The 23,463-nt window shown below is 35.8% G+C and overlaps 2 protein-coding genes across 4 annotated transcripts; both read right to left on the bottom strand.

Moving 5' to 3' along the window:
* Positions 1 to 9,245: 9,245 nt before the first annotated feature.
* On the bottom strand, positions 9,246 to 9,635 carry LOC122304626 (uncharacterized mitochondrial protein AtMg00820-like). Its single transcript, XM_043116885.1, has one exon. It carries the CDS (start codon positions 9,633 to 9,635, stop codon positions 9,246 to 9,248), a length of 390 nt encoding a protein of 129 aa, XP_042972819.1.
* A 5,266-nt stretch (positions 9,636 to 14,901) lies between these two features.
* LOC122303837 (peroxisome biogenesis protein 22-like) lies at positions 14,902 to 22,349 on the bottom strand. 3 transcript variants are annotated; one of them, XM_043115815.1, is made up of 8 exons: positions 21,974 to 22,337; positions 19,703 to 19,942; positions 19,559 to 19,606; positions 17,522 to 17,578; positions 17,335 to 17,436; positions 16,338 to 16,403; positions 15,424 to 15,525; positions 14,902 to 15,300 (listed from the first exon to the last, which is right to left on the bottom strand). In XM_043115815.1, the coding sequence occupies exons 1-8, from the start codon at positions 22,076 to 22,078 to the stop codon at positions 15,196 to 15,198; spliced, it is 825 nt and encodes a 274-aa protein (XP_042971749.1). In that variant the 5' UTR covers positions 22,079 to 22,337; the 3' UTR covers positions 14,902 to 15,195. The 3 variants fall into 3 exon arrangements, with proteins under 3 accessions (XP_042971749.1, XP_042971750.1, XP_042971751.1); XM_043115816.1 differs by having other exon boundaries at positions 19,703 to 19,939; positions 21,974 to 22,330; XM_043115817.1 differs by lacking the exon at positions 17,335 to 17,436 and having other exon boundaries at positions 21,974 to 22,349.
* Between the last annotated feature and the right edge of the window lie 1,114 nt (positions 22,350 to 23,463).

A 23,463-nucleotide genomic window follows, 5' to 3' on the forward strand; every position in this document is an offset into this window, starting at 1 on the left:
TCATACTAGATCTAGGCAATTTCTTTTGAAGAATGTTGGATTTGACACTACTATATCGGTGGAGGATGTTACACAGCACCGTAGGGAATCATGAGTCTCATTAGTTGGAACTATGGAGGGCTTAGAACAATCGATCAGTTTGTAGCCTTTGCCAGTTGGTAAGGGTTAAGAGGCCGTCAATTTTGCTTCTAATTGAAACAAAATTATAGAGACAGATACTAGAAGGAGTTAAGCTTAAATTGGGTTTCTCTAATCTGCTTGAGGTAAAGGGTATTGGTGCAAGTGGTGGTTTGGCTTTATTCTAGTCAGATGATTTTATATTTGATCTTATAAATTATTCTATGCACCACATACATGTAGAAGTATCAAAGGTAGGAAACACCTTTAAGTGGATGTTGACAAGGTTCTATGGTCATGCTGATGTGGCTTATCAAAGTGAAAGTTAGGGACTGTTAAGACATTCGAGTTTCTTGTCACCAACCTTGGTTAGTATTGGAGATTTTATTTAACTAGCTTAGCATGCTAAAAAAATTGGCGGTAGTTTGAAATTTGTGAATGCTAAACATTTAGATTGTGCAGGCTAAACATTTAGATTGTGCAATGGTGAATCAAGATTGGGTGACAACCAGTACATTTTTTTATGAGTTCTACATCTAATCATAATCCTTTATATTTTACCTTTTCTGACATTAATTCCAGTTTGAATTATAAGAGTAAAATATGACGATATAAAGCTCACTGGAAGTTAAGGTTGCAGAATGTGATTTCTTCTTGGAATGGGACAACCCTGGTTGATGGTATTCTTGAAGTCCTTATTTAAAGACTACATATGTGTCAAAAAGCACTTAGAACTTGGGATATAGCTAACTTAATGTTGGAAAGTTCTCGGTTGAATTTTTGCAAACAGAGTTGTCCTTATTGTTATTAAAGTAAGCCACTACACAACTTACTCTAATAACACATATTAAAAAGGAAATTAACAGTGAGTTAGAAAATTCTAATATCAAATGGAAACAACGGACAAAGTAAGATTGGCTTAAAGGTGGGGATTACAATATTAAGATTTTTCATTTGTGTGCTAACTAAAGGAGGAAATAAAATTTGATAATTCAGGTGTGCTAAGGACACAACTAGAGCCCTCTAGTCAACTAACTCAGCATAATTACATATACAAGGAAAGTCATGACAGCTGCAAATCCTGTATCAAGATCTGGTGTAGTTTTAGAATGTTAGCAAGATTAGTGTATATATTTTAGTATTGTAATCTTTGTGTTAAATGTAATCAATACAATGATTCATATGATCTCTATCAAACTCACCTCCACCAATTATCAGCTTTGGAAAAGTCAGTTTCTTCCTTTACTTACTAATCAAAACTTACTTGGCTATATTGATAGAACAATCTCACCACCCTCACCTACCATATCCCAAGATAATGTCTATGTTCTGAATCCTCAATATCTCTCCTAGAAGCAAACTGACCAATTGATTCTTAGTCTACTGTATTCCTCACTTTTTGAAGAGGCAATGAGTGCAGTCCTTGGCCTAACAACCTCTCATGATACGTGGATTGCTCTTGAGCACTCTTTCTCTCACAAATCCAAAGCAAGAGAATTACGCTTCAAGGATGATCTTCAATTGATGAAGAAAGGTACTCGTACTGCAAATGAATATTCTTGAGCCTTCAAGACTCTTTGTGATCAACTTGCTACCATGGGTTGTCATATTGATTACACAGACAAAGTTCATTGTTTCCTACATGGTCTAGGTTCTGAATTTTCTACTTTCTCTACCACTATGTTGTCTCACACATCATTGCCTTACTTTAAGGATATCATTCCCAAAGTTAAGAGTCATGACTTCTTTGTTAAGTCTTTTACTGATAATACTACAAATGTTGTGGCCTTTACTGCTCAACGAGGGGGTTGTACTAGTCATCGTGGTGGACACCATTCAAGAGGTAGTACTCGTAATAATCAAAATAATGGTGCTTGCCAACACTACAATAGCAAAGCCATCACTTCAAAATCCTCTTCTACTTCAAATCAACCTAGAACAACATGTCAAATATGTGGTAAAACTGGTCCAATGCTGCAGTACATCACATGAACCTTGTAACTCAGATTCGTATACTGATAGTGGTGCCTCCTCCCATATGACCAATGATTCCATACAACTCAATCAATCTACTTCATACTCAGGCAATGATCAAGTTATAGTTGGAAATGTTGATATTCTCTCTATTATACACTATTGCTTCCCTTAAACCTACCCCTTCTCTTTCTTTACATGATGTTCTTGTTGTTCCACATATCACCAACAATCTTATTTCCATTAGTAAGCTCAATACTAACAATCATTGCTCAATTAAATTTGTTCACTCTGGTTTCATTATACAAGATCTTGCCACGGGACTAGAGTTGGGAGCAGGTAGATGTGTTGATAGCCTTTACATTCTTGACCAATGACATCGAACCTTTATGACTAGTTTTACCAACAATAAATTGCGTGCCTCTTTTTCTATATTACATGCCTGTTTAGGGGATGTCTCAAACAATGTATTCAGTATTTTGAATAAAACTGGTCATTTATCTCTTACTTTTGTCTTGCCAAACCCTGGTCTATGTTCAAGTTGTCAACAAGGCAAAATTCATATACTTCCATTATATCTAAGTGAAATTCGCCTCCCTAACATTCTTGAATTAATTCACTGTGACCTTTAGGGACCATCTCCCATAACCTCCATCAATGGTTTTCATTTTTATGCCATTTTCATTGATGATCACACTTGATTCACATGGTTTTATCCTTTCAAAACCAAAGCTGATTTCTTCACAGTTTTCCTTTGGTTTCACAAAGTTGTTGAAAATCAATTCTCTTCTAAAATTAAATCGTTTCAATGTGATGGTAGAACCGAGTTCACTAATAATCAATTTAAATCTTACTTAGATGATCATGGCATACAAAAACATTTTTCTTGTCCATACACACCTACACAAAATGGAAAGGCTGAATGCAAACATCGTCATATCACAGAAATATGTCTTACTCTTTTGTTTCATTCTCATGCTCTTGCCTCTCTATGGCCTCTCTATGGGTTGAGGCATTCTCCACTTCAGTCTTCACAATCAATCGACTCCTAACTCATCTTCTCAATGGTCGATTTCCATATGAGCTCCTTTATGGTAAAACCCCTTCTTACTCCATGTTTCATACTTTTGTCTACGTGATTATAATTCTCACAAAATTTTGTCTTGCTTGAAATAGACAGCGTGTATATGTCTCTAGTCATGTTACATTTGATGAGACAAATTTTCCTTTTATTGAAACTCAACCATCTCATCCCTCCTCTGTTCATGACTTTGTTACCTTTTTTGAATCACCATTTTCTACTGCACCAATCATCCATTCTTCTGATACCCCTTCTCCATTTATTTTTACTCCACCATCTACATTGCTAGCTTGCCTTTCTTGTGCTCTTAATTCACTAATTTGCTACTCTTCCTCAGATAATACTCTCACTGTTTCCTCCATTGCTAAAACTTCCTTTGCAACTCTTGTGCCACTTGAAGTCTCTGACCCCTTACCAATACCATCCTTGAACACTAACATTCATCAATGGTCACAAGGGCTAAAGCAGGTATCACAAAGCCTAAAGCTTATCATGCACTGCAACTACATTCTCCATCTTATTTCCTACATTCTCTACTTGCCATCAAAGAACCTAAATGATTTAAGATAACTTCAAAGCATCTTAAGTGGATAGTTGCAATGAATAAGGAAATACGTGCTCTGCACTAAAACCAAACTTGGACATTGATACCTCAACCTTCCAATAAGAGTGTAGTTGGTTGTGGATGGGTCTTTCACACTAAGCTTCATTCTAATTGCACTATCGAGCATTACAAAGCTTGCTTAGTTGCCAAAGGTTATACACAATTATTTGGTTAGGATTTTCATGAAGCTTTTAGTCTCGTGGTCAAAGCTTCAACTGCATGCATTGTCTTGTCTCTTACTGCATCATTTCATTGGCACCTAAGACAACTCGATGTTAAGAATGCATTCCTCCATAGCTCACTCTTTGAAGAAATATACATGGAGCAACCCCCTGGTTATATCAACCCTAAACATTCTTCTCATGTCTGTCGCCTCCACAAGGCTCTTTATGAATTAAATTAAGACTCACATGCCTGGTTTAAGAAGTTTTGCAACTTTCTAATCAGTTTGGTTTTAAATGTAGTTGAGCTGACTCTTCACTTTTTGTTTATCACCATCTAGCAGGCATTATTTATCTACTTCTCTATGTAGATGATATTGCAATCACCAACAACAACAACAAGCTTCTTGAAATTTTAATTAGTCAACTCAGTCATACTTATTGCATCAAGGTTCTTGGCACACTCCATTATTTTCTAGACGTTGAACTCTAGTCCCTTTCTTCTTGCCTTTTTCTCTCTTAAACTAAATATGTGTATAATTTTCTTCAACATGCATACATGGTAGATTGCAAACTAGTTTCTATTCCAATGGTTGTTGGTCAGAAGCTGATAGTACAAGTTTAGCATTTTCTGATCCTACCTTGTATCGATCCTTGGTTAGTGTTTTTCAATATCTCACCATTACAAGACTCGTTCTCTCTTATGTTGTCAATACAGTTTTCCAGTTCATGCATGCACCGACTGATGATCGCTATAGAGTTGTCAAAAGAATCCTTAGATATGTCAAAGGCACAATAACCTTTGGTTTTAACCTCTCTTCACAACGTTCAATTCCACTTGTGGCATACTCAGATGCAGATTGGGCAGGATGCCTTGACACTTGTCGATCAACTTCAGGTTACGTCATCTGTCTTGGCTCAAATTTGATCTCTTGGAGTGCAAAAGAATAGCTCACAATGTCAAGATCCATTGCCAAGTATGAATATAGAGCTCTTGCTCAAACAGGTTCAAAAGTTACTTGGTTGCTCAATTTATTTTCAAAACTCAAGATTCATCCTCCATCTCCTACCACACTTCTCTTTGATAATCAGAGTGCTATCTTCATGTCCTTTAATCTTGTCACTCAAACTCACTCCAAACATTGCCCTTTATTATCACTTTGTTATTGAAAAAGTGGTTGTTGGACCCCTCAGTGTCTCCTTCATTTCCTCAAATCTCCAGCTTGCAGATGTTTTTACCAAAAGCCTCTCTCGATCCCAATTCACCTTTTTCCACTCCAAGCTCATTGTGTACCCTGCCTGCCCCAGTCAACTTGTTAAGGTAGAGGGGGGGAGGGTGTTAAGGATACAACTGGAGCCCTCCAGTCAACTAATTCAACACAATCACCACAAGGAAAGTCATGATAGCTGTAAACCGTGCATCAAGATCTGGAGTAGTTTTGGAATGTTAGCAAAATTAGTGTATAGATTTCATCATTGTAATACTTGTGTTTAATGTAATGATTGTACTGTTTACTTTATATAATACAAGATCACACATTGTGTTTTGTGTGGGAAATAAAATCTTTTCAAGGTGGAACATGAACATGGTTATATTTAGCATAACTTACACTGTGTTAAGGAAGTTTTTCATAGATATTTTCACAATCTTTTCAAAAGTTCAAATCCTAATGCTAGTAGCAAGTGTTCTAGTGTGCTTGTGCTCAAAATTACAATTGTTATGAATCAGGATTTAGACAAGCCTTTCACAGTAGAGGAGATCACCCAAGCTTTTATTTCAAATGCATCATTTGAAATCACCTAAACCATATAGATATGCAGCATCTTTTTATCAAGATCATTGGGATATTGTGGGCCCGAGGTAATTTCTATTTTGCTAAAGTGTTTGAATGAGCATTTACCTCTTGGTTCTATCAATCATACATTCATTGTATTGATTCCAAAAGATAGATGCTGTAAAATATTCAGATTTTAAGCTTACTAGGATGTGCAATGTCTTGTATAAGATCTTATCTAAGGTCTTGGCTAATAGACTTAAAAAATAATATACACTGTACTATTTCCCCAACATGGAGTGCTTTTATTCCTGGTTGTCTAATTTTTGATAATATCATTGCTGCTTTTGAGGTTATCCATATCACGCATTGTTAAGTACATGGTAATGAGTCTTATATGGCTGTTAATTTGGATCTGAGTAAGTATATGATCGAGTTGAATAGAGTATTTTACAAATGGTGATGAAGAAGGTAGGCCTCAATGGACATTAGATATCTCTTATAATGGAGTGTATTGTCTCTTACTCTATTTTGGTGGATGGGGGGGGGGGCCTTAAGAGAGATTTTATCCATCTAAAAGATTGCGACGAGGTGACCCATTGAGTCATTATCTTTTTCTATCATGTTCTAAAGTTCTCAGTTGTTTGGTTAGCAATGTTGAAAGTAAACATATTATTCATGGTGTTCCTATTGCTCGAGGTGTGGTTTGTGTTTCATATCTATTTTTTGTTGATGATAGTCTGTTGTTTATTAAAACTTGAACTTTTCACAACTATTTTTAAAGTGAGAAGTATTTTTATAAAATACCTTATAAATGTAAAAAAGTTTTATAAAAATACTTTCATTTTAAAACATATGCTATGAAATATATTGTGTACTCCTCAATGATTCTAATATAATATATAATATAAGATCTTTAAATCTCAACTATATTACGGGTTAAACAATCCTCTTTGATCATTTTTCCTGCAATTATTGTATTGCATGTTAAATCTCAACTCTTTCATAAAATATTTTTTAACCAATTAATATAATTACGTCACTTTATTAAAAATATTTTTTATACAAGTATAAATTTATTTTATTAAAGAAAGAATAATGCTGAACAGACAGAAATATACTGAAAGAGTGCGTTGATGGGTGCGTTTCTTCTTCTTATTATTATTATTTTTATAAATTAGTACTCTCTCCAGGCATGTAGTGGCATATAGAATAATAAGATAGAGGTAATATTGAAGTATTTTTCACTAAATCATAAATGTGTATATGTAGGGCTGTAATCGAACCGAGTCAAGCCAGTCTTTAGCTTGTCGAGTTCGGCTCGACTCAAAATACTCGAGCTCAAGCTCGAGATTTTTTTTATTCTTTGTTCGAGCTCGAGCTCGAGCTTGAATTGGGTTTTTTTTTTAATAAGATTTAATAATTAATAAATAAAATAAATAAAATAAAAGAACTAATATTAAATTTATACAATAAGTAGAACCTCTATTGAACTATAAAATTTTAAAAAATTTATAAATAATTAATATCTAACTAGTTGATATTTATCCAAAATAAAAATATATTATATGCCTACCTATATATATTATTAATACATATACTTAATATGATAGCATATATCTATTTCATATATAGTTCCCACATATTAGTATATGAAATTATTAAATTTTATTGAATAATTATTATACAAATTATAAAATATACCTATGAAGTATTTTTACTATATAGACATAAGTAATTAGATTACATATTATATTATTAATATAATACATATATATACATGTATATGTATATATACATAGGTGTATGTATATATTTATCAATATATGAATGAGTTTTAATCGAGTCGGGCTAACAAGTCGACTCAAGCATAAACAAATGAGCCTAAACGAGCCTTAGTTGAGTTAAGTCGAGTATGTGTCATTTACAAATCGAGTAGGTATCTGTTTTTACAAACGAGTTTTTTTTTTCGAGTCAAATTCGATTCGAGTTTAACTGAGCGAGTAATGAGCGGACTATCAAACAGACTGGTTCATTTACAACCCTATGTATATGGATGAGTTTACATACACTACTGGTGAAAAACAGAAAGCCTAAATTACTGCTGTTATTAGGCTATTGTCAAGTATTCAAAATTCAAATACTTGATTTACACGAAATGACTATAATACTTAAAATTCAAATATTTGATTACAGGATCACCATATCCTACTCCTACGTAATAGGAACAACTTTAGCAAGTCTTGAGTCATCATCCTTGGAGTCTTGTAAGAGTTGTTCTTCACTACGCCCCCCTCAATCACAGGGAAAGATTTCAGACACTGAGATTAAAACTTAACAATTTGAAATGAGAAGCTGCTAGTGGTTTGGTGAGGAGGTCAGCGAGTTGGTCTCGGCTGTTGATGAACCGAACTAAAAGCTTGTTGTTGGCGACAAGATCACGAATGAAATGAAAATCTATTTCGATGTGCTTTGTTTGTGCATGGAACACAAGATTGGCACTTAAATAAGTTGCCCCAATGTTGTCGCACCATAACACAGGTGAATACCAAGTTCTACCATGAGGGATTGCAACCACAGTAGTTCAGCTACAGCATTTGCGAGTGATTTGTATTCTGCCTCAGTACTGCTTCAGGCCACCGTACTCTGTTGCTTGCATCTCCAAGACACTAAATTATGGCCAAGAAATATGCAGTAAGCTCCTACGGAACGTTGATAGTCACGATCACCCACCCAGTCAGCATCCGAAAATGCTTGAAATCGAAGTGAGGTGTGACGTGAAATAAAAAGTCATTGTGAAATCGTTTGCTTCAAGAACCTCATAATTCTTTTCACTGTTTGCCAATGAGACACTTTTGGATTATGCATAAACTTGCTGACTCAATGAACTGAGTAAGCGATATCAGGCCACGTGAAGGATAAATATTGCAATCCTCCAACTATACTCCAATACAGAAACGGATCTTCAAAATCACCTTCATCAGTGACTGAGATATGTGAAGTAGTAGATATGACACATGGTTTGCATTTATCCATTTTGGACCGTTTCAATAGTTTGACTATATATTTACGTTGAGTTAAGTATAGGCCATCAGTAGAGTGTAAAGCCTCGACGCCTAGATAAAAGATAGCTGCACCAAATCTTTGACTGCGAATTCTTTATGTAAAGTAGTGATCAAGGTGTTGATTAGTTGAGGATCGGATCCTATAATAATGATATCATCTACGTAGATGAGGAAAAATATTATCTGAGATTGAGAGCGATAGATAAATAATGAGGAGTTAGCCTTACTGTCAACAAACCCAAGCCATAGTAGAGCATCGGTTAGTTGAGCAAACCACTATCTTGGAGCTTGACGCAGTCCATACAAGGAACTTTTAAGTCGACAAAGATAATGAGGATACTGCGGATGTTGAAAGCCTGGAGGTTGAACCATGAAAACCTCTTATTGTAGTGAACCGTGGAGAAAGACATTTTGTATATCAATTTGGCGAAGACACCAACCTCTAGAAATCGCAATAGAGAGAACAAGTCATACAGTTGCAGGTTTAATGACAGGGCTGTAAGTTTCATGGAAATCAATACCATGTTGTTGATGATAGCCCTTGGCCACCAGTCGTGCCTTATAGCGCTGAACAACTCCACCGGCATGTTGTTTGATCTTAAAGATCCATCTGCAGCCCACGACATTAGCATGCGGATTAGGAGGAACTAAGTCCCAAGTTTGATTTTTAAGTAAAGCATCAAACTCCAGTTTCATTGCATTACGCCAATGACTGTGTTTTGAGGCTTTAGTGTAGTAAGAAGGCTCACTGTTATCTTCTGCAATGGCAGCAAGTAGAGCTCTGGGAAGAGGGTGCACGATACTGCCATCTGGTACATGCTTAGGCTTACGAATATTATTCTTGGATCTAGTAGTCATGGCATGCGTATTAGTAGAGTTTGGTTGGACTGCACTGGTAGTCTTGTGGTGTATTGGCTGACATGCATTCTAAGGAGGAAGTGGCCTGGAGGAAGGAGCCTCATCATATGGATGATTGGATGTTGATGGCGCTGAACAAATTGTTGGAGGCTGCGATGATGTTTGCAAGGTACCTGTAGATGGCAACTGTATTGGACCGAGCAACTGTATTGGACTTGGGTGTGGACTTGATTGTAGGTGGCTGTGTATACGGGAAGGATTTTTCATCAAAAATTATGTGACGAGAGACATATATTTTTCCACTTGCGAGATCAAGACACTTGTAACCATGATGGTTGAGACTGTAACCTATGAAAATACACGTTTTTTTAGTAGAAATCAATTTTGTGTTTATTAAATGGACGTAGGTAAGGCCAACATGCACATCCAAAAACTTTAAGAAAATGATAGTCAGGTTTAGAGTGATAAACCATTTGGTAAGGTGATTTATTTTGTAAGATGGGAGTAGGGAGTCGATTTATCAAATAAACGGCTGTAACAAAGGTATCTTCCCAAAATTGTTGGGGTAGATGTGAATGGGAAAGAAGTGATAAACCAACCTCAACAATTTATTTATGACGCCGTTCAATGGCACCCATTTGTTGATGAGTATGGGGACAGGCTATTCGGTGTTGAATACCAGTATTTTTGAAATGATTGGTTAATTTAAGAAACTCACCGCCCCAATCGGATTGAAACATTTTAATTTTGCACTCAAAAAGGCGTTCAACATAGGATTGAAACTAAATAAAAATAGACTCGACATCAGATTTTTAATTTAAGGGGAAAAAGCCACAAAAATTTTGTACAATCATCTAAAAATGAGACATAATAGCGGCAACCAGAATTTGAAAGAACAGATGCTGGCCCCCATATATCACTATAAACCAAATCAAGAGGAAACTTGGATGGATGATGATGTGATCGAAAGGGTAGCGAGCAGCTCTTGGCATGTTGGCAATCTGAGCACATCAAAGAGTCTTTATTGGAAAGAGGAAGAGTGAAATCTGACACGGCTTGGTTGACGACAGGAGTAGAAACATGACTAAGACATTGATGCCATAACTAGTAGGAAGCACAAATGGCAGAAAATAGCGAGGGTGAAGAGAGGCTGCAAAGCGAGAGAAAAAATAGAGTCCGTCTCTAAACAACCCTCGATGAAGGAGTCTCCCCAAGTAATCCTTAACATCAAAAAAATCATGGTGAAAGATAAAATAAACATTATTGTCTTTGCAGAATTGTTGGATTGAAACTAGATTTTTTTTAATGTCAGGAACAAGTAAAACTTGATTTAAAATGAATGGTTTAGCAGAAGTAGAAATAAAGAGGAACCGATTTTGGAAATTTGCAAACTTGCACGATTGCTTACATGAATTTGATCAAGACCATCATAATCTTTACTTCGTAGATTGAGATTGGCTATGTTGTTGGTGAGATGATGGGTGGTGCTAGTGTTAGGGTGCCAATCAGGTTCGACCTGTGAAGAGCTTAAGGCTACCAAGGCTAGTGCATTGCGCTGATCAGAATTTGTAGCATATGTTATGTCAAACCTATGAAAACATTTTTTCGTGGTGTGGTCGAACTTACCACAGACTTGACAGATAATAGCATTACGGGTGGATTGGCTATAACCAGAAGGAGGAAATTGTTGAGAACTCCCACGAAAACCACACCACTGCCTCAATATCCACCACGACCACATGAATAATTTTGGGAATTCTGTCGTGTAGCAACATTGACAGATGCAGGTGGTAGCGGTTGAGTATTAAGAGACAAGCGGGATTCTTTAGTGAGGAGAAGAGAGTAAAACTCCTCCAAGGTAACAGGATCCTTGCGAGCAGAGATAGTAGTCACAAAAGGGTCATAGTCATGTCCAAGACTGGAAAGAAGGTACGTGACGAACTCATCACATGTAAGTGAGTGCCCAGCAATGGCAAGTTCATAAGTGGCACATTTAATCTGCCTAAAATAGTCAGTAGTAGAAAGAGCACCTTTGCGGGCATTGGCAAGATCCGTGCATAACTGAATTATGCGGGCCCGTGATTGAGAGGAGAAGGATGTTTCAAGTGCTTGCCAGACACTAGCAGAGGTTGTGTTAGAGACAACCTGAACCAAGATGGTTTCAATAATGGTAAAGAAGAGAACAGCGAGAATAATAGCATCTTGCCGAAGCCAATTTTCATAGACAGGGTTTGGTACAAGAGAAATTTCATTAGAGTCAGGGTTGGTGAAATCAATGTATTTAGAAGGGGTGCGGATGGAGCCATCAATATACCCGAAGAGACCTTGGCCACGGAAGAAAGGGATAAGTTGAGCTTTCCAGACATGATAGTTATCACAGGACAACTTAGTGACATTAATAGTTGGTGGAGTGACAAGAGGGGAAATAACAGAGAAAGAGGGGTCTGACATAGTTGAGGAAGGAGAGGACATGGAGATACGTAGGTCAAGTGGCTAAAGCTGATACCATGTAGAATAACAAGATAGAGGTAATACTAAAGTATTTTTCACTATATCATAAACATGTACATGGATGAGTTTATATACAATACTGGTGAAAAACAGAAAGCCTAAATTACTGTTGTCATTAGGCTATTGTCAAGTATTCAAAATTCAAATACTTGATTTACACAAGATGGCTATAATACTTAAAATTCAAATATTTGATTACAGGATCACCATATCCTACTCCTACGTAATAGGAACAACTTCAACAAGTCTTGAGTCAACATCCTTGGAGTCTGGTAAGAGTTGTTCTTCAATATGGCACCCTTAAAGAAAATCTCAATTTTATATAACTTTACGCTATTTGCAATAAATGGTAAAATAGTTATAAGAAAAATCTAAGCTTATTATTATTCCTTCTATTTTAGTAGTGTAATAAATATTTTAATGATAAATTGATAAAATTTATTTACAAGATAATTTTTTTTTTTCATTCTCAATCTTGTTATAGTAACTATTAGGTATTTTCAGAATACATGTGTGGTACTTTCATCATATCATAAGATGTCGTGTCAATTAAAATGATGCTTATTTAATAAATTTTAATTATATGGCATATTGTGATAGGATGAGAGTATCATATTAGATCTATAATTATCATTAAGAATGACTTTTAAAAATCACTTAAAATCCATTAGATCTATAATTATGATTAAGAATGACATTTAAAAGATGTGATATTATTATTCTAATGATAAATGTTCAGAAGTTCCTCTACTCAATCATTTTCTTTCTTCTTGTTGATGGATATCTTGTTCGTACACACATTCTCTTTGTTTCTTGAACCTATAGTAAGTTACACATAGTTTGAAAATGTCAAATCTTTGATGATTCCATTATATATGATTGAGTTGTGAAAACTTATAGATAGGTATCCTACATCTGGACTAAATTCCTTATAGTTAAAGAATATATTTCTAGTTACTCTGGGACAAGTAGGAGATTCTATAAAAGAAATACGAGATTATGCTTTTGATGACAACATGCTTTGGGGTGGTAGTCTCACTTATGGGGTCAAATCAATACGTCTTAAAAAGAAACATTTTAATATCAATCTCCTGAGTAGCATAGCAAGTCCCATCAATCAAGTCATTTTTTCAAGAAATACGAGAATCTAGGGTTCAACTTTTATCATTGATACTACTAAGAAGAACTTAACCATTATGAAAAGAAAAAGTTTAGTTTAGAGGGAGAAGAAGAGGCAAAAATCAGAACAAAAATATCATTTGATTCGCAAATCCCCAAAAAAGAAATAAGTTCCATTGCTGAGTGATAAATGGAAAATTCATGGAAAGTGACAATATCCACTTGTAATAGTGCACCTACATGTCTTCATCGACATTATTTTTCAATCGAAAGGCGGGCCATCCGGATGCATACTAAAATGGTTCATCCATGTTTGTTGCTCAGAGCAACAAGATCAAGTTGATTATAGAGGGCCCCTTTTACCATTATGTATATATAGGCTATTCCACTAGTATCGATAGGATACAAGGGTGCTGAAGGGATTTTAAAAGATACTTGTCACTATTTTTACCCCCTTGGAATTGAATTGAGCAAGTTGTTGTTGTATTTCACTGCAAATATTTGACACTAAACTAGGCAATGGCAATTGGAGAGGATCTTATTCCTTCGATCTCATGGGAGACTAGGTGGTTTAGAATATATATATATATATATATTAGTGGTTAAGAAATAAAGCCAACATTTATTATGGGAAATTAATTAGAATATATTAATAAAGTTAGCACCGAAACCCCTCCAATGTGCTCAAGAAACCAAGTAAAACTAGCCAATCTGCCTCTACCTAGGCCTGTGCAAGAAGTCCGATGCGCCGATCAACTCGTGCGACCTGATTAGACCCAACCTAAAAAAGTCGAATTGACCTCAAAAGTCAGTTTCAACTCTATCAGATCCAATGAATGTTTGGTCGTCACTTGAACCTGACTATCAAAAGCCGGTTTCTCTATCTTTTCATTCCCGATACAATTTTCTCTCTCTCTAGTTGAAATCATAAACCATGCTTATGAGGAGCTCCTCCACACCAATCTTGACCTCATGGGTAACCCACCCCAAGGATTCATCCCCCAAGGCCAATGCACTTCCAAGGACTAGATTAGTTTCTTTCTCAACATCGTTTCATTGTTCTCCCATTGAAGACTCAACGAAGAAGGTAACCCAAATCTTGAATGAAACGGACTTTCAAGCCCCAACAAAACCCAAAAAAGAAGAATTATGCATCTCACTCCCCTGAAAAACAACACAAAATCACAATCAAGGGCGAAGAAAAAGACCAAGAGCTAAAATGCAGTTCTTTACCCTCATTATCTTCAATTCACAAGCTCTTTTTCATTTCTTTTTTGGATCTTCTCTTGAGATCGAGAATATGATATTATTGTTTTCATCAAATCCTAAGATAAATGATAGAAATATTACGTAAATCGATGTGTAGAAAGTAAATTCTTTTTCTTTTTTTTTTTTTTTGGTTGTAAAGGTTTGGTCATACGGCGTCGACCCAATTTCATTTTGTTTAGATCAGGTTGATTCGATCTGGTGCCTTGAATGTGTGTGTGCAGGTCAAGCACCCCAGTTGTGCCAGGCTGCGTTTCAGGCCTACCTCTACCTAGGTTACAATGACAAAGAAAAGAACAAAATATTGCAAAACCATAACTGTGGAACGCCTATGTTTATTGTACTAAAATACAAAGACCTTTATCACCAAAAAAAAAAAAAATTACAAAGACCTTCCATTTGATGAGATTTCCGATGATCAAGTTCGGATGTAGACCAAATCTATTACACGAATTACAAGCAACGAAGACTTCTCTCCCTTAAAAACATTGGGAAGGAAATACAAGTTTTCATCTGAATACCAGCCGTATGAGGATACAAAGAACATCGAGCTTTTATCGAACAGAAACTCCAAGTTATGAATAAAATCCATAGGGGAGAGAAGGCAACCTAGCAAAAGTTCCAAAATATATTACCATCTTTTTCTGGTTTTCAGAGTTAGAACTTAGACACATCCAAAGAACTGTTCCAAGGATGGGGTGCTGAATACATTTGGAGCAGTCCGTTCGGGTCTGTTAGGAGATATGTGAAGTTGATATTTGATGAATCTCTGTAACAGAGACAATAAAATTTAGAAGAGACATTTTGATGGCTAGGTATATTGACACCAAAACATTATGAACATGAGTGCAGATCAACAACTATAAAATGATGACTAGTGGAGATAACGTACAGATAACTGAGAGATGATTTCAGGATTTGAGTCAATATGCCAGTCGGGTTCCAATTGCCGTACAAAAGACGATCGACCAATCTCTGTACTACAGAAAAGAACCTGCTATGCATTTCACATGAATCACGACATTAGAAGAAATATGAAACATAATAACAATAAGAAGAATTTTTTCTTTTTAAGTACAAGTAAAAATAAGAAGAAACATGTAATCTGAAATGGTGAATGCTAATCAGAAAGCATAATTTCTTCATTTATATCCAGAGTTCTTTCGTCGATCAGAAAAGGGAAAAAAATTCCAGAGTCCCCTAGTGGCTATGGATCTCGAATTTTGTTCCTAACTTCCTACAACCAGAACAAGGATACATCATTGCCGCATCTAGTCTCTTGTTGGCAATCTTAGCCAATATAATTGACAAGCCAAATCGTAAGATCATGTAGCAGAGTTCTAATCTTTCTAGACAAGATTATGCCCATATTTAGGCTCACTGTTGTTTTTCTACAGTAATACTCCCAGTTGATCACGCCAAGGGTTTTCTCACCAAGTATAATCAATCTCAATCGAAACCAATCAGCAGCCCTGGAGTATCAGGTCTCCTTCTCATAATTTTCCTAGATTCTGATTTCAGCCAAGGTCATTCAAAATAAAATAAATGAGCCAAACTTGTCCAGTGAGAGACAGTTCGTTATTCTTTTTGTAAGGTGTGTCCCACTACTTCACAGAAGGCTGAAGACATTCTTGTTATCAAGGTAGACAGATTGGGCACGTACATTGGTACATAGATACATGGTGTGTAGTTAGCATGGACATACGCACGGATAGTAAATGCATACCCAGGAAGTCCACAGCACTAAACTAAGATTGTCAATAGATAATGGTCACATTAATGTCAAGAAAAACCACATTTATTTACCTTGTCTTTGACCAAACCACCAGATGTGAAAATCCCAGCATCTTCTAAAGCCAGAAGAACCTTTCTCTGTAGACAAAAGTTCATAGCACAAATGACAACGGAATTATTTAATGTCTAAATCATAAACTATAATATAGATGCAAGAAAACACTGGAATAGAGCAGTCGGCAGAATGAACTTTATTTTAAGCCACTAAAAGTTAACTGCAACTAGCATAACAGAACCCCAACCATGCTGATACTAGAATATCAGTTTTAGAGACTTTAACGCAAAACATTAACCAATTATTAGATCTTACATTATTTTTTATAAGAAAACAATTAGGTCTTAGATTCTTGTATGTCAACATGACCATACTTGTATCCGTAGATGGGACAAATTTGCAGACCAAAAGTCAGCCTAGGTGATAAAGAAAGAGTAATGCTAGGTACAAGCTCCATACAGACAAGCCCTTCGTAAAAAAAAAGTGGGTCCACTAATAAATAATAGTTTTTTTTACACTTTTTTAAGGTGGGGTCCACTTTTTTACAAGGGCTTGCATGGGGCTAATCTATTTGGGGCTTGTACAAATCATTTCTCGATAAGATAAAGAATATGGCAATATAACACTGTAGAATCCTTGAAATATAAACATACAACATGAACATGAACCCCAAGCAAACGGGAAGCAAGCTAAAATGTGTCAGCCACAACTTCTTCTTTTGGCAAGTAATGTTAGCCACAAACATTAGTAAATACTATGTTTCTTTTTTAATATTCTAGATTTGGGAAAAAATTAATCCTATGTTATTGTATCAGCACTGTAAATTTAAGTTAAAAAATGCTGAACATGCTAAACTGTGCAGAAAAGTACAAGGGTAAGAGCGCAATGAGTAAATATGGTTAAGCAATGGAAAACTTGCATACTGGCACTATTAAGCACATCACATGGCACAACACATTCTCAGAAAAATTATGGGTAACCATCACAATGAAATAGTTAACAGGACCCACGCACTTCGCTTTCATCATCCAAAACTGTTTCCATGAGATATAGATCACAAAACTTTGTGATTTCCAGCAGTACTTCCAGCACAGGGGACCTAACGGTTGCTTGTTTCTGCCATGACCATGGAAAACAACATCAATCCTTTTCCAGATTGCTTTTACAAGAACAAAGTTCACTAAACAGAGAGTTACACCACCTGAATCTCCTCTGGACTACTTTCCTCTAGAATTACTCCAAGTAAACGGCAGGTTACCTGCATAAATAACAGTCGCAAAGTGAATAAGCAAAAAGAAAAAAATTATTCAGAAAGTATTGAATACTAGCAAACCAGAATTTATTGCAGTTAAAACTCTGCTTGAAGTTAATTTTCATAACAACCAGTAGAGAGCTGAGAAGCACTGTAATCAGGGAGTAGAACAGGAGGCTCCCAACCACTTAAAATAGAGAAAAAGCTGATCTTGTGGGTGTTGGCATCTAGATATAAAATGATGGTAGAATGATAGCAGGGTGAACTTCACGCATCCAGAACAATAAAGAATGCTGGGTTAGTTTTTACAACATGGAATTAAAAAAAAAAAAAAAAAGAAAAGAAAGAAAAAATCAAACTTCACACATCCAGAACAACAAGAGCAGCCTAACTTTAAAGTGTACTCACGTTTCACATGGGAGCTTTAGCTGGAATAAAAAATATGGATGCATCAAGGGATTCAAGACCTTACAAGATTCTGTAAGTTTTTGGGTGAAGAATCTTGTAAGGGATGGGAACTTTTGTAATGGTCTGTTTTAGTCGTGTTCTGTTATAGCTTGTTTTTATGTGTATTCTCTTGTATACTTCCTGTGTACTTAGGCTATGCCTATTTACTTGGAATAAAATTCTCTTATTAACTATCCAAAAAAAATTTAGTGTGTTCAGACATGAATCCCACTTTGCATTTCATGCATTCCAATCTGCAGCTCACTATATACATGTATGGGCACTCTACTTCCAAAAGTAAATATTATTTCAACAATCAGAGCATCATACTCTTGCTCTCAACATCAATCTAACACCATAGTCTGTTCACCAAACTAGACCAAACTAGATTCAGTTACAAACTTGGGTTATTGAAAAGTAGGTGTTAAATCTTGTTGAGAATGGTCTGAAGTAAATAAGAACTACTTTAACTTCTGAATGTCCATGGGTGTCCCTTTGCTAACATCTACACATTATTTCCACAACCAAATATTAGATAGGAAAACATAAAAACCATTCATTGTGCTTTGCTGAATAATCCAAAACCTTGTTGGGTTTTCAATTAATATTAAATAGAGAAAGTATCAAAAATTCAAAATCACTCTCTGATATATTATCAAAAGATTCCTTAATCTTTCGATCTTATCAAATGGATCCTTGAGGTTTAAGCCGTTATCAAATAGGTCATTCCATTGAATTTTCTAACAAAACGCTTATGAAATGCCCCAAAAAAGCCAGGGAGGTCAAATCTCCAGGGCCAAGGAGGTCATGTGTCAAAGATCTCAATGCCCTCCACAGTTGTGGCAGTCAGGTCCTTTATTTTTGTGGACCTGACCCAGAATAGAAACATCAAAAGCTGAACCGTCCTTCAAAAACTTCAGCAGGTTACAGAACCCAAACCCGGAATAGAAACATCAAAACATCATTAGAACCGATCGAAACATCCTGTGACAAATTGTTACAGAGTGGAATTCCTGGTCAACTGCCTCTAAAGTCTGTCGAATTTAGCATTTAAATATCTTTCCAGATAGTATTCTAGTTTTCATATATAATTCTTGTTTCCCCCCGTTAGATTCTTTAGTATCATTCCAAGTATGAAATAATTGTAAAGCATAAGAATCAGACCTTGGAGACTGAAACAGAAACTTATCAGCAACCAGTGCTATTTTAGAACAGACCATGCATAGTATGTGACCAATGTGAATTTATCTTATTATATTTGTTTACTTCATTGATACAAAGAAGATCCATGCTATGTCCTGCATGACCATTGAGATTGTAGAAGACCTTCACTCAACATAGAGAAATCACCAATAGTCACATTGACAAAAATTAAAAAAGCAAACTATATTTTATTAAGGATTTTAGTTTCAACTTTGTGGCAATTTGAGAATTACTACTACATCCTTAAGCCCTTCCTGTAAATAACAATAAAGTAATAAGCAAAACAACATGATCTTGGTTAGCTTACAAGAATATCCTAGAGCATCTGCCAATTACCTTTCTTCCTTCACTCAATTTCTGCCTCACAATTTGCCCCAAAGTTGGCTGAAAAGGAGGAAGATAGCAACTTAAGATTATCTCAACAAAGAGCAATATATATTTTAAGTGTGGTGCAAATAACTCTACACTAGTGTCACTAACCTTCCCTGACAGAAAGAATTCGTCAACAACAGTTTGTGCTCTTGAATCCTCCAAGGATGAAGAAACACCAGGAACTACCAGATTTGCATTTGAATTGGTATTGGCACCAGAACTACCGGGTGTACCAGCTTGCCGTTTGGGTTGCCTTCTTTGAGGTTGACTAGGTGATCTCAAAAGCCTCCAAGTGAAGACTATTGCAACAGCAAGCCCCGCAATGGCCCCAACAGATCGTGAATCCTGCTACATAGTTGAAAGTTGTGTTTATGATAATTCCTAATCACAGATAAAAATGGAGAACTCCGTTTATGATAATTCCTAATCATGGATAAAAACTAAGAATTGTGAGGAGCTGTGTAACATTACTAAGAAGGAAAGCCTATCGAAGCTTATTTTTTCTCATAGACGTCATCCCCATTTTTCTGTATCTCTTTCTTTCCTTTGAGAGAGTGCTAGTAACCAAGATACTTTTGAAAGCATTTCATTAAGCTTACAAGTTTACGGTTATAGGTCCAATAGACTTCAATTCCCTCCTTTTTGGAAGGACTACAGATTGTGCAGCTGATTTAATCCTTGGAGGTAGTAGCTTTTGTAGTCTTTCAAGAATTAATTTAATTAGGAAAAATATTACACATTGGGAGAAAAAGTGCATTCCACAAGAATAAAAAACCTTTCTCGGGGAACCAAAAGGAAAATTCTTTCAACTTTTTCAGGAGTAATTTTTCCAGTCAAAGTAATTTTTCAACTTTGTGGAGAACAATTTTAGACTCAAAAGTATGGTAGAGCTTGGGGAGGTTGCTCGACCAAGGCAAGTGGATCCTTTGGTTAAATTTGTGTCTCTTCTTGGTGTGTTAAATTTGTCAAGGAGAATCATAAATTTAACACACCAAGGACTAGACCAATTCAAAATTTGTCTATCAAATAACCAAAACTTCTAGTCCTTGGTGTGTTAAATTTGTCAAGGAGGCTAATGATTGGGAGGTGGAACTGTTCACATTGTTTTGTATCCATGTCGAGTGGATCTATTAACTGTCAAAAAGGGCAGTTTCAATGCCACCTGTGCACGCTATTGTGGAGGATGGCCCCTTCATGCTTACTGTGGTCTGTACCAAGAGAGAGATTATTGCTGTATTGAAGATTGCGATAATTCATTGGAACTCAAGACATTCTTTCTTTTTTTTGATTGGCATTGTGCGTCCGAGAACAAAGTCCCAACTAATCCCTTGGGGAGCAGACGGCAAGAAATTTCCTGCAAGTGCACCTTGGGGTAATTCAGAGAGAAATTCCCTCAGTTCAATAGCCCCTAGAAATTGTTTGCACCCAAAAGGATTCAAACTTTAGACCTAGATGGAGTATACCACCAGACCAAGGCCTTTATCAATTGAGCCAAGCCACAAGGTTTCAAGACATCCTTTCTTAACACTCTCTTCCAATCGATAGTGGTCCTAACCAGCATAGCTTGTTTTTCCTTAGGTGAAATTCTTATATATTTTCTATGTACAGGGAAACTATTTCTTTTAGTATTAATAATTTTTTGATAAGTTTTTTAGTACTAATAAATCATTATTTTACCTATAAAAAATGCTTGGACACCCAGCCCCGGGGCGGGGGGGGGGGCCGCTGGGCGGTGAGGTTGGGGGCAACAAAATTACTCCTTTCACGTTAGAAACGCCACAACAATGTAAAGGGAGAATAAAAATAAAAAAAACTTGTATTGATACAATAATTAAAAACATGATGCCACCCAACATAATAAACTTTTTGTTTAGAAGTGCCAACATAACAAATTTCAGGGGGAAAGAAAATTTTGTTTTGTATCTAATTCCAACCTCAAGTAATGAACATTAGGCTTCATAAGCTTAAATTCAAAGGTGATACCCAATGCGTAAAGCTTCTAATTATCACTAAAACTACTCCAAATTTAATTTAATTCATATAAATTGCGAAGACACGCCCTTTATTCGAGCAATCTACGACACTAGAATATCGGAAATTTCATCGTCAGAAATAGCTATAATTGTTAATAGCTGTTTGTTTAAACACCAATGTTTTCTATCTAAACCCAGAATACTCAAAGTTTCAAACATGTACCGAACGGCAAAAATAAAAGATGAAACTTAAATTAGAGCATAAAGTAACAAATACATTAGATGACAATATAAATCTTGGCATCAACGATGTATTCTTGACACGAAACGAGCACCAGATCCGCTAGGAATCTCAGATAAAAAAAAAAAAAAGCTCAGAAATTGGAAAAGGAAAGGAAGGATGAACCAGGTTTTGGAGGGAGATCGGGAGGAGCTTGGAAATCTTGATGGTGAGATAAGCCCCGAAGCGCTTGATCAGCTGGACCACCTCTTGTTTGGAGGAATCTGCCATGGCCGAACCCAAACACAACCAAACAAATGTCGCCGTTTCGAAGAGCCAAAGTCTGAGAGAGGGCTTAATTTCTTAGGACCATCGCTTTACCCTGTCATTGGAGAGAGAGAGAGAGAGAGAGAGAGGTTGTACTTTGCGTAATTGCGTCAACAATCGACAAAAAGAAGGAAGGTGTTTACGTTGATTAGATCGTAAAATAATCAAAGATTACTATGTAAGTCGTTTCAATCAATTCGTGCTTCGCTCATTAATAATGTGTTGAATGGTATCAAACTAACGAAAAAAACAGATGGAGCAAAAGAGAGATGTTAAACGTGAGAGATAGGTTTTTCTTATTTTATATTGAAAATCTTGAATAATATATATATATATATATAGAAATATAGAGATAATTTTGGCCGTCATAATTAACAGTTAAAGATGATCAATTATAACGGTTACGGACGGTCATAATTGACAGTTACGGGAGGTCAATTATGACGATTACGAACCTTTATAATTAATGACTAAGTAAAGTCAATTATGACGGCTAAAAGTAATCATACAAGTCGATTTATAACACTCTTAATTTGAATGATCATATATAAAGAATATGTCTCGTTAAAACCTTGCCAAGGAAAAACTCTATGAGAAAAAAAATCAATGATAAGGAAAAAGAGTACAGTATTTATGTGTACCGCCAAATACCTTAGGATTGTCTCATTAAAACCTTGCAAAAGAAAACCCAATGAAAAAAATCTTAGCGAAAGAAAAAAAGTACAATTAGTACAAGTTTTCAAGACATTACTTCTCATAAAAAGTGCATAATAATAGGTCTTTAAGTTTCCGCATTCCAATGTTCTGCATAATCTTCTTAAATGTTGTAGTTGGTAATGTTGTAGTTGGTAATGCTTTAGTGAATAAATCTGCCAGATTATCACTTGACCGTATCTTTTTTATATCAATTTCACTTTTCTTCTCATGAATTGCAATGATCTCTTTGTGTAGATCTGAAAAATAACCTGCATCCATATATCCAACTAATTATGGACTTGGTCCATGTTGATAAAATAATCTCAAATCAATCATACCTCGAAAGTAACGAATGACATGTTTAATACCATTTCGATGTCTTAGAGTTGGTGTGGAATTATATCTTGCAAGTAAATTAACTGAAAATGTAATATCAAACCGAGTGCAATTTACAAGATATATCAGGGTTCCAATTGTACTGATATAAGGTACTTCAGGACCAAAAATTTCTTCATCGTCTTTATAATGACGAAATGGGTCTTTCTGCACATCAATTGATCGAACAATCATTAGAGTACTTAGGAAATGAGTTTTGTCTATATAAAAGTTTTTCAAGACTTTATAGTGAAAGGTCTTTGGTTGATACATCTCAA

This window comes from Carya illinoinensis, chromosome 3 (assembly GCF_018687715.1).
Source record: "Carya illinoinensis cultivar Pawnee chromosome 3, C.illinoinensisPawnee_v1, whole genome shotgun sequence".
NCBI lineage: Eukaryota > Viridiplantae > Streptophyta > Magnoliopsida > Fagales > Juglandaceae > Carya > Carya illinoinensis.

Coding starts and splice junctions, on each gene's coding strand:
- LOC122304626 (XM_043116885.1), bottom strand. CDS start 9,635: ATGACTACTAGATCCAAGAATAATATTCGTAAGCCTAAGCATGTACCA.
- LOC122303837 (XM_043115815.1), bottom strand. CDS start 22,078: ATGGCAGATTCCTCCAAACAAGAGGTGGTCCAGCTGATCAAGCGCTTC. Junction 17,437..17,521: donor GTAGTCCAGAGGAGATTCAG/GTGGTGTAACTC, acceptor TGGTCATGGCAG/AAACAAGCAACCGTTAGGTC. Junction 15,526..16,337: donor GTGGTTTGGTCAAAGACAAG/GTAAATAAATGT, acceptor AATGCATAGCAG/GTTCTTTTCTGTAGTACAGA.